The sequence below is a fragment of the Podarcis muralis genome, chromosome 2, assembly GCF_964188315.1.
Source record: "Podarcis muralis chromosome 2, rPodMur119.hap1.1, whole genome shotgun sequence".
NCBI classification, from domain to species: domain Eukaryota; kingdom Metazoa; phylum Chordata; class Lepidosauria; order Squamata; family Lacertidae; genus Podarcis; species Podarcis muralis.
Window position 1 is genome coordinate 57,527,667 of NC_135656.1, and position 11,615 is coordinate 57,539,281.

Genomic DNA, 11,615 nt, shown 5'->3' on the forward strand with positions numbered 1-11,615 from the left:
GCAAGAATCCATGGTGATCAGAAATGAAGCAGGCAGGTTGGAAGGGATGAAAGTAGGAGCCTTGGCCACAACCCCCTTATTCCCTCTGGAAAGATATCCCTGTATTTGTTCACTTATGATTTGTGTTCTCCCTCCCTCCCTTTTCTCTCTCTCTTTGATTCTAGGGGAAAAAGAAAAGACGAACAAGAGAAAAACAGCAAGACTCCAACTCAGGTAAATCCACTGGTGCAAACTCCAGTACATTATCTGGTAACCAACGCTTTGTTTATATTGGTAGGGGATTAGTTGAGGCAGCTGAACAATAGCTATAATCTTCCTTTGGATTTGCATCTGTGGCTTAATGTGACTGGGGTAATCCATATCTATGCTAATACTACCTCCATTTCATCTGTAGACTGGGTTGCTATCTGTGCTTATAAACTTTAATCTGTGTTTCATTTTCATATGAGACCTAACCGCTATTTCTTCTAGCTTTGCTGCTATCTGCAATTGTCTCTCCTGTCTGCTCTCCTCTGACATGAGAAAAGGAATACTATTCAGCTCATTCCTAGTTGCATTTTGACACATCAAATTTAGCCCCTTCTCTTGCCATTAACTTTTGTGGTTGTTACCGTTGTAGTTTCCCAATCGCCTAGTTCTCTGCAAAGATGCAGAAAGCAAAAGGTCTTTAAAATGCAGTACAGTAGCAAATTCTTAACCTGCTATCCAAGAAGGGACTATTTTGCCATAAGCTAGATTTCTAGGGCAGGCAGAATCCTAACCCACAGTCTTATACATCTGAACTGTATCTTTGGGTGCTATCAGGCTAAAACATCTCATCAGCGCAAGCATTTCCACTTGTGAAATACAAGCCCCCGCCCCCATGCACACTCTCCCCAAATCTGCTCCACAGGATTGAGGGGAGCTCCTAGAACAAAGTTAGGGGGCACACAGAGTGGGAGAAAGACCAACTGCACAGGCAGTGCTTTGGATAGGAGAAGAGATGGTAAGGGAACAGCTAGCTACAGATAGAACAGGTGACGTCCCTGTGGACTAGAGGTGGGCAAATGTTGGCCCCCATCTTCAAAAAGTGGAAAAAAGAAGGCCCAGGTAACTACTAGCCAGTCACCTTGACAATACCAGGAATGTCCTAGAACAGATAATTTAACAGTCAGTCTGTGAGCACTTAGAAAAGGATGCGGGGATTACTAAGACCCAGCATGGATTTCTCAAAAGCAAGTCATGCAATACTAGTGTTTTATTTTTTTTATGGAGTTACAAGCTTGGTGGATAAGGGGAATGCTGTGGACACAGCGTATCTTGATTTCAGCAAGGCTTTTGACTAAGTCCCCCATGATATTCTTGCGAGGAAGCCGGTAAGATGTGGGTTGGGTGAGATAGCTGTTAGGTAGATTTGCAGCTGGTTGACTGACCGAACCCAAAGAGTTCTCAGTCATGGTTCCTCATCTTTCTGGGAAAAGGTGACAAGTGGGGTGCTGCACTTCTGTCCTGGGCTTGTTGATGTTCAACATCTTTATAAATGACTGGGATAGAGGGGTTGCTCGTCAAATTTGCAAATGACACCAAACTGGGAGGGGTAGCTAATGCCGCTGTTCTCCCAGTCACTGCATTCTTGGCCCTCCTGTGTGAGGTTAGTTTTGGTATTTGCCTAAACCTGCTTTGTTTCCCAAAGAGATGCTGCTTCCAGCAGAAACTGGGTTGATGTGGCCTGTTTAGTTTTGTCTCCAGCTGCTAAATTGATGCTGCATCTTTTCTTCTTCCTCTTCCTCCTGCTCTTGCTGCTGTTTGTGCCTCTGCCTTGCCCATTCTCCACCACGCATGCTCCTTCCTCAGATCCTGCTTCTCCTAAGAAATGCAGAGCTCGCTTTGGTCTCAACCAACAAATGGACTGGTGTGGACCGTGCAGGTGTGTATTGGACAAATTTGCTTTCTAAGCTTGTTGCTTACCATGCAGGTTGTTCTTGGCTGTGCGATTTTTATTTTTCGTGCCCCTTTTCTGCAGCTGCCCTTGCCCCTAACACTACTAATGACGCTCCTTATGGCCTGCCTAGGTTTTCCATGGATTTCAGCTGTTTATGGGAAAGTACAATGACGGGGGGGGGAATCTTAACCATGCAATCCTATGTATGTTTACTCAGAAGCAAGTTTCTTCCAGTGCAGACAGATGTCTCAGCTTTTTTTTACATAACAGGAAGGGTGAAAGTTGGCATTCATTTCTCCCTTGTAGCATGGACTCCACCTACCTTCACACTTGGAAGATCTTCCTTTATGGGGTATCACAATGGCAAGGTCTGGATGGCCACATAGCCAGGAATCTGGAGTTGGGAATTTCCTGCACTGATGGAGGTTTAGATTAGATCACCTGTTGAGAAGCTTTCCAATGTTATGGTTTTCAGCCCTTCAAAATAAGTTTTTCTAGATTTATGAATCACAAGGTCCAAAAATCTGCTCTCAACAACCTTCCCATGTGCCTTTGTGCCATCACCATCATCCATTTTCTCTCATTAAAGGATAGAGTCCTGCTCTTTAATCAGGAGACTTCAGTGAAGAGAAAATTGGTTGTCTGAAGAGGGCCAGTATAGAAGGGGCATTGCAGCCACTGTGTAACCAGTTCTTTAAAACTGCCTAGTTCATTGCTGTTCACACCTCCCCACAGAACACAGCATTTGTTACAGGAAAAACTGGTAGTCTCCAGCCACTGTCTAATAAAAGTTGGTGAGCCAGTTATTCTCATTAGCCATTAAGTGGCTTGTCATCTTTTACTAGCAGGCTCTGTATTGAATAGCCTAAAATTATGCAAAGCAATTTAAAAGGTCAACTCACAAGACTAGACTGCTGATTCCCACCCAGCAGCATAACTAATGCCAGTCTTTAATAGCTTCAGTAGCTTTCCTTTCAAAATGCAAGAAAATGATTTGCATTAATTAATGAACACTCCCTTTGCTTTTGGGCAGCACTGATTAGTCCAGAAGCAAATGAGCTGGAGCCTTCCTTACACCACCAGCAGAGTATTATGGTCAAGGGGACATATTCCTTATATATGTTGTAAGTTGCACAGAGTGGCTAGGGAAACCTAGCCAAATGGGCGAGGTATAAATAATAAAATTATTATTATTATTATTATTATTATTTGCAGGCCATGGCCACCTCTGTGCAAGTATATTTTATTCATATAGCAGACCACAGGGTAGCTGGTGATAGGGAAGACAGGTTTGGAGTATGGGATATACCTGCACCCTCATTCACACCAATACGCCTAGTTTGAGGGCTTCTATGCAACAGGGAGCAGAAAGCAGGGCTCTCTGCACACATATGACACCTGCTGTTGGCTGGCCTCATGATATTTGGTTGCTGGTTTTAGTACCTAGGCTAACTGATCTGTGGTGTGTACATACACATGCACACACAGAGAGACGTTTTTTCACACTATCACACTGGTAGCTCCACCCTAGAGATATGCAGAACTGCGACAATTGGCAAGAGTGATTTGTGACTTCATCATCTATGCAATTCAAGTGGGGCATGTTTGTTTACCCCACTCAATCTCTTGACAGAATATTTGCATGTAGACAAAAATAATCAATAGCATTTGATCCTTCCCATTTAGATATCCTTGCCCCCCCCCCAATACATTTTACTTAATTTCCCCTCTCCCCAATTCTGTTATTGTCTTTGAGGGCCACATCCCTTTGGGAAGGTCATACTGGAATGACCATTTGACCCATCTTCTAACAATGCAGCACAATATTTCGTGCAAGCAAGCTAAGAAGCTGATGTGCACAATAGCTTTCCAACTTCTTCAGTCATGGAAAATACTCAGGCTGCATTCACATGGCATTTTGCAAGTGATGGCAAATACAACTGATCACACCAAATTTTTCACATCTGCAATTTTTCCATTTCTTTGCTGCTACTCGTAAGCAGAACCCTTAGAACCTGCTGATCTCCCTTTACAAGTATGCTGATGCCACAGAAGACTAATCTGCTTCCACTTTTGTCCACTCTGAAACAGGCTGCAGCACCATAGTTACACTGCCACCCAGTGGTAAACACTGCAAATTGTCAGTGTATTTTAGAAAAATGCTTCTGAGGCAAGAGTGCAGCAGAGAGCTGACGAAAATAAACATTTATTTCCCACCACTCATCAAGCCTTTGCTGTGTGCTGCACAGAAATGACTGTAATGACTGCTGTCACTCTATCATTTTAAGAATATGACCCTGTAAATTCACCCTTTATTTACAGATAACTCTCTTCACTGTTCTTAGGAGGAAAAAGAAGTGCATTCGGTACCTACAAGGAGAAGGACGCTGTGCCAGCCCAGTTTCTTCCGATGGAAGTGCTATAGATTCCCCTCCCTCCCCCTTGGATGTGCTGCAGTGCATATCCACTGCTTTTACTTCCGACAAGCTTGCTGCCCCTGCCGATTTCACACGCCAAAACCAAGCCAGTCCTTTCCCTGCATCTACGTGTATCAAAACTGCTACAAGCACATCAGGACTCACTTCTAAATGCTCAGCAGTGTCTCACACATCTGTAGCACCCAGCGAAACCTCAGGGTACAGTGTCCTATCAATAGGAACGTAGTACTCATGCAGCAGTGACCAGCAAGGCCGGCAAATTCATCAGGCACTTTGGTTTCACTACCTGTGGAAGCTGCCAGAGACAAGCCTACCGTGCCATCAAATGGCAGTCTCAAAGTCAGGAGAAAGCTGTCAATAATTGGAAAACATCGGAGCACTGAAAGTGCTTTTTATAATGTAAGTAAGGACACACAGTGTCTCTCTTCAGAAGTAGGAACAAGGACATAAAACTCCGTTCTGGTCAGTAACTTGAGAATTTCTTTGTCTACCAAACCAGCTAAAACTGAAATAGGACACCCAGATTTTTAAAAGTAGCTAAGAGGTGCTAAATGTTAGGCATTTTTTTCTTTCTTACCGTTCAAAGATTTGCATTTCAATCATAGTCCTCTTGTAGATATGACACAAGTATGCCAAAGCAGCTGAAAGAACAGTGTGGTTTTGTTTTACACAAGCCTAGTTGCTTGATAGGGGCAATGTAAAGTAGCTGACCTGTCCGGCATGAGAATATATGGAATAAATTATTATGCCTCATCTTGTGAGGGGAAATGTTGATTCCAGGTGAAAGTATTCTTGATACATTTTGGAGGAGATACCCACTGCTTGAAAACAAATATATCAAATGATAAAGGAAGCATGCACTGGCTCCTTTAAAGTTTTAACTGTCAAGTATTATTTTCTTGTCACTACCTTTAAACAATAAGTTACAATTCTTTTATTACGCCATTTCCATTCACTATATACACACTCTGGAAAACAGGGATCTTTCTGCAGGGTTTTTGGTTTTGCTTCTGTACAAACTTAGTGTGCATTTATTATGGCCATGCTTTGCTTTTATCACAGGCATCTTTCACTTTCTAAACAATAATGTTGTATTTTTGAACATCTCCCCAATAGCATATTGTAGCTTTTGTAAATTACAGCAATGGATTGCAGCTGCAAAAAAAAAAAAGGCATTCTACTGCATTCCAAACAAAAAACAAAAATATTTTCTGCTATGACACTGAGCTCTGAACGTGCATTAATTACGTAAAATTCATAAATGCTTATTTTGCATGATTTATTCTGTATCTGCTAGTCATTGGGGCAGGCCAAGGAGTGATAAAAGGCACTGAAAAGCTAGACACATACAGCATCACTATAAATTTTACTAAGCACATTTTTGGTCTTCCAAAAGCTTACCCAGACTAAGCCACCACACATTTTTAATCCTTTGCTGACAGCCATTAAGGACTAGAAAAGTATGCAGGGATCCTGATGTTGCTGAATTTTCTCACTCTGTACTAAACACTGTTACGCAGATCATGGAATATATTACAAATTTAGCAATGTAAGCCCTGCTTGTTAGAAATAGTATGCGATACAATTTCTGTCAGAGAGCCGTAAAACCTAAGCCTAGTCCCATTACATTAGTTGCTCAAACACCTCAGCCTATTGTGCAATCTTTATTTTAAAAAATGATATTTGGGAGCTATGTGCTCCCTGTCCCCATTGCATTCCCAGTGCTAGGCAAAGATGGCTGCTTATTAGCCCTAATACCAGTCAAGCAACATCCTGTGTGTTATTTTTCTTGGAGGACCCAAACACACACAGAATGCCATGTGTATTAAAATACTGCAGAAAGGAACAGTGGCCTCTTGGAGAAAGGATAGGAAAATGCATATTATGGAATAGCTAAAATTTGCAGGTGGTATTATTCTCTCACTTTGCAATGAGTCCTATGTCCTTCACAGTTATACTTCAGCAAGTTTTAATATAAACCCACTTGTATACAAGGGGCATGCAAGCACCTACTCCAGTGTGTGGACACAAAGCTGAACCACACAAGAGATGCTCCATTCAACCCAAAAGCATCAAACGAAGCTGAAAAGGTATGTAGCCTCAGGCAGGAGTGACAAATATAATGCAGGCAAACCTTAAACTCATGTTCACTTTTCCTCCTGTAACACTTCCTCTCTAGCCTGACCAAACTGGCACCATTATCATGGGCAGAAAGTTGCCAAAACAATTTAACCATCAGTCTGCACTGAGAATTCAACTAGCATAATGGTGATATATGATTACAGCCTTAAAAACCTAGGTCACATGAGTCATATTCACATTAACCTCACTAAAATACTGTTGTTCCCATTTTTTTTTAGCAAACCTGTCTTTGCTGTTTGAAAAAAAGTGTGCACTAACACAACCAGGAAGTCTCTTCTTTTCACCTGCAGCATTTTGAACACAAAGCACAGTATTGCAATTATTGCAGTGGTATAACCAGAATGCACCGTTTTAATATCCAAGCTATTTTTGTATTTAAAGCAAATACGTAAAGGCCTAAACTATTTTTCTACATACTGGAATAAGCTCTACAGTATATAAAGCTTGTTTGCACTAGTATACCCCCTCCCTTTTTAACAGGTTTTTTTTTCTTTCTTTTTTTGCAGTATTCCAAAACCTATTCCTAGACAATCTTTAAAAATGTTGCTTAATTGTAGTGGAACTTTGCAAGCACAAGTACACTGGCACAAAGAGGCACACATCTAAAAAGCCCTTGTGTGTTATGTGGTAATGTGGACATGTTCCATTTATATAACTGAAATATTCTTGATTTCCTCCCATCTCTGCACCCTGAATTAATTTCACTCTCAATTTTTCTGAGATCAATATAGTATGTATATGAGAGTATATTTTCCGGTTAAATATTTATATACCACACACAATCATGATTTCTTATTTTTAAAAAATGTTAAGGTTTTCCTATTTTTTTAATATACAAAATATGTGCACACCACTGCCCTTACTGTACTGGCAAAGCCTTTCCTCTTGTACATACATGCATGCGTATACACACACAACATAGGCTAAAATCATCATTAGTTAAAAGCTGGTATGTTCCTACCCAACTACTAAAGGAGAAACTGTGAAATCTAAGGCCCAAATCTAGGTAGCAGCTGCATTACACTCAGTTGTATTACTTGAAGAAAAAAAGTTACTTGAAAATATGGTTTTGCAGCAAAGGCACAAAATCTCAAACGGTTTGCAATATGGGGGAGTCATATTTGGGGGAGTCCTCTTATCCCTGAGAAAAAGTGTGTCATCCTTATCTAGTAAAAAGATCTGTGAACCTCATGAGGCATCTGTTATCGTGAGCTTTTTAATCAGTGAAAGAGCTGGACAGGCTTTTCCTCCAATATCTGTAAGAGAATGTATCAGAAAATTTAAATATATTTTATAAAGACAGTGGCTGCAGCAGATGACCACGCTGGGATTATTTTCTATGGTCCCTCCAATTTAAAGCAGTGTTTGCTTCTCCAAATTTGGGGGAAATATATCCAACATTTTGCTTTGGAAACATTTAAAATAGGAGATATTCTACCAATGCAAAAAGGATTTACCAGTTTGCAACTGCAGTCATGTCAGGATTCTCGACTGCAGTCAGAGGTAACTGGCCTCACACCAGGCATTCGGCTCGAGATCCTTGTTGACCTTCCCGTCTGCTTTCCCCGGCAGAATACAGGCAAGGTCACAAATCGGCGATCCCACTCAACGTGAGAGGGACACACCCTCCTCCCTGCTCCCTGCTTCCCTCAGGGAGGGGGAAAGAGACAGACAGAAATCTATTTACATCTCTTTTATTTCTGTCATTCCAGCAGTACAGAGAAACATGTCTGTACCCTCAAGTCTCCAGCAGAAGACCACTCAGACTCCACCCATGCACTTCCAGTACAGGTCAGATGACACTCTGAGCTAACATCCGGTGCTCAGTACACTGAATAGACTGCCCCCTTTTTCCAATAGTACAGTCCTAGAAATCAACATTGTGTTTTGCATTCCAGACACCTGCAGCTTGCTTTTGCATTGCTGCTTTTTCCTGACAAGTCAGTGCAATTTTATTGTAAGAAACTTTCTTTTGTACACGTAATAAATACTCTACACTTGTCCTGAATTTTCCCCACAACATGGCAGGGAAGTGGTAGAGAAGATGTATGTGAAAGGCCAGCTAGCAATTTGATATTAGAAATATATTCAACAATACATACCTCGGATTTAGACTTAAATTTGGTGTGGATTAAGGAGTGCACCCCTGCTGAAACACATTGACAATTCCATTTTTCATTCAGCTGCAAACAGCATACATATTTCAAGCCTTCATCATATGCTAGTCCTTTTCTTTTTTTCATAAAACAAATACAAATAAATACATTTAATGTAAGTTATTGTGTCCCAGTTTGGGGAGTGGTTCAACAATGGCATTTTCTATGTTTTTAACGGTTCTCATTTTTATATGTAAGCAGCCTTGAGCCCTGTCGGGAAAAGGTCTATAAAGAAATATATCAGAAGGAGGAAGGGTAGATTGGATTTCATATTTCTTGCATTGCTTTCATTCGAGCAACCTGAGAACTGAACGAAAGGTAGCAGTAGGGAAGATAAAGAGTCCTATCTCACAAGTCAATTTAATGACTGTGCAAAAGAACTAGTGCCACATTTCTCTCCTTCCAGAAAAAAATCTGTCCCATCTACTCTGAAATTCTGTGTAGTCCCCTTGCCTATGCAACAACAGCCCAAGCAGATTTGCATCTCAGTATACGTACAGATTCAGGGCCATTAGGTGTACATAGCTACTTAATAAAAATGGAGCTGAATGTGTTGATAAGCATGCAGATTAACATTTATGAAACTAGGAACAACTGCATTGTTTTTAGCAACTGTTTACAATGATTGATTACCAAAAGGCACAAACTATCCATATTCCATACAGCAAGTAAAAGATTCCCAAAAAAGTCACTTAAATGCCAAAAAGTAGATCTTTAGAAATGCTATATGAAGTCTTGTGTGTCAATACAATTTATATGTTTTTTTAATGAAAGCTTTACCCTTCATGTTTTACTCTTGAGTCTATAATTCATATATGACAATTTCAGTTCTTTAATCACATATTTGATTTCCTGAAGCCTGTTTGAATGTACAAGTCATGAAAAGACCACTTCAACAAATCATTTAAAACCACTGTATGTATGTATGTAGCAGGGAAAAAATTCTGCAGCAGCTCTCTCAGCTATCATCTGTTGTAATTTTTTTTTACTTTGAGCTTGTATTTTTTGGCTTATGTTCAAGATTTGTTTATGGCTTTATAAATAAAGTAATCTACCAGATTGCCCATTCAAAAACAGGCAACTGGAGACTATAATTCTACAAAATGGACTGTTATGTGCTCCCTTGCTTGGTATACCTTCTCTATCTTGCCCAGATGTATCACTGCTCTCTAAATATGGGATCAGACTGAGTAAAGAAAGTCAGACTACAACGATGCATGGTCTCGTTAAGGGGGCAAACACACAATTGCTTAGCAATGGTGATGTAGACCTTTTTCAGCAGTAGTAATTAAGGATTGCATCCAACCAAGTCATTGCATGAGTGGAACCTCTCCTCCCTGCACTTCCCCAGAGACAGTTTGAAGGGCATGTGTCTCTGGGGAAGTGCAGAGACATTCTTTTGCACAAGTGGAAATTGTTCTACCCATGCAATGAGTTAGCTGAATTAAACTCCTGGAACTTAATTTAAAACACAGTATGCTAAGGCATCATCTTTAAGAGTAATATGTGTTAACAGCCACAATCCAAAGTCCACAAAATAATAATGTTAAGCACACCTCTTATGACCAAAGTTGCAACTATTTTAATGTGACTATTTCACAGTATTCACCTTCTCCGGTTAAGCTAGAAAACAAACACCACACACTACTCTTTCTCAAAGTGCAGGCTACCCAGCATATTCAGAACTGTGCCCTTCTAGCCTTGCAGAATGTTTTCAGCAGGCAGTATACCAAATAGATCATCTTCAGTCAACAGCAAGTAGACTTTTTTTCTACTTGAAATATCACAAGAGTACAAAGGGTATTCTTTAGCCTGCTGGAGCAAATTTATTGTTTGCTCCATAACCATCCAAAAGTACTTTGCATGGCCAGGCTTTTAGATGCTCTCTAACCCACACTGGCATCAAAGTTCTTCACAACCAAAGAGAAGGCGGCAACACTAACTGGAACTAGAAACACTGAAAATGTCTGGCTTAATCCCACTCTCTGCACAACAGAGTCCTTTAGAGGTTAAAGGGAGATGCTGCCAACATGTCAAAGGCAGGTTTTCTATCATCTTACCTTCTTGACTCTCTGGTTAGTCAATTCTTTACCCCTCCAATGTTTACAGATAACAATGCAGAGAAGTAGCTCACTTCTTTAATGAGACAACAGTGAAGGGATAGAAGGTACTCACTGCATTGCGTATTATAGGATAATTTCAAAGAGACACAACCTGGATAGGGGATTAGTTGTGGCCTTTGCTCTCATATTCTGAAGGGAGAGTATAAGTGCTGGAACTTCTGACATTATCCCCTGCTAGAAGACAACAAGTGTGTTTGAAACCCTCACTGGGAATTCTGATAACTGCCCAATTCTTGCGCTTCTGGGTTCAAGATCTCCCTTCCACCAAAACTATCTGGATGACAAGAGAAGTGACCTTGCCAGAAACTCTAGGCGAAGGAGAAGTGTCAAGTATTTCCCTGACCCCAGTCCCTGTCTGACATATTTTCCCCTTGCCATGCTCACAAGACCCAGGGTTAACCTTAACCTGGAACTGCTGATTCTTTCCAAAACCCATGCATCTTGAGCAACATCATCATGAGTCATGGGAACATTTGAGTTCCTTCCTTCCCATAGACTTCCACAAAAGACAACCATCCCCACCCTGAGGTAGATCCCAGTAATTAGAAATGGTAGAATATTGGACTTTTTCATGCAATCCAGTGCTGGACTCATTGGTTGAGCAAGGGGAATTGGAGACTTGATCCTGGAAAATGAAAAGTGAGCATATGCAGTTTGATTACTTTAAAAGACACAGGGTTATAGGCATAGAAGACTAGGAACGGAGATGTTTTGATAAACCACTGGGGTTGGGTTTAAGCAAGAAGACTACTTGAAGAATATTTCAGCATTCATGTACTGGTAACTGAAGCCCATCTTTTGCAGCCCCTTTCCCCCTCCCCCTCCCGACTGTTTC

The 11,615-nt window shown here is 40.9% G+C and overlaps 2 protein-coding genes and 1 long non-coding RNA gene across 13 annotated transcripts in view; 2 read left to right on the forward strand and 1 right to left on the reverse strand.

The window, feature by feature from the left end:
* The window catches only part of TCF7 (transcription factor 7), a 112,429-nt gene extending 106,791 nt beyond the window's left edge, over nucleotides 1–5,638 (forward strand). For 4 of the 11 annotated variants that reach the window (XM_028718030.2, XM_028718032.2, XM_028718031.2 and 1 more), the window contains 3 exons: nucleotides 165–213; nucleotides 1,834–1,906; nucleotides 4,267–5,638. In XM_028718030.2, coding sequence (XP_028573863.2) covers nucleotides 165–213; nucleotides 1,834–1,906; nucleotides 4,267–4,585 — 441 coding nt within the window. In that variant the 3' untranslated portion in view covers nucleotides 4,586–5,638. Of the gene's footprint in view, nucleotides 1–164; nucleotides 1,907–4,243 lie in introns of all 11 variants that reach the window. The other 7 variants (XM_028718035.2, XM_028718038.2, XM_028718040.2 and 4 more) reach the window with 4 other exon arrangements.
* Nucleotides 1–11,615, reverse strand: part of VDAC1 (voltage dependent anion channel 1) — a 376,203-nt gene that overhangs the window by 196,248 nt on the left and 168,340 nt on the right. The window lies entirely within an intron of this gene.
* On the forward strand, nucleotides 6,992–9,761 carry LOC144326971 (uncharacterized). The gene is made up of 2 exons (XR_013391914.1): nucleotides 6,992–7,978; nucleotides 8,447–9,761. It is a non-coding gene; the product is annotated as an uncharacterized LOC144326971 (long non-coding RNA).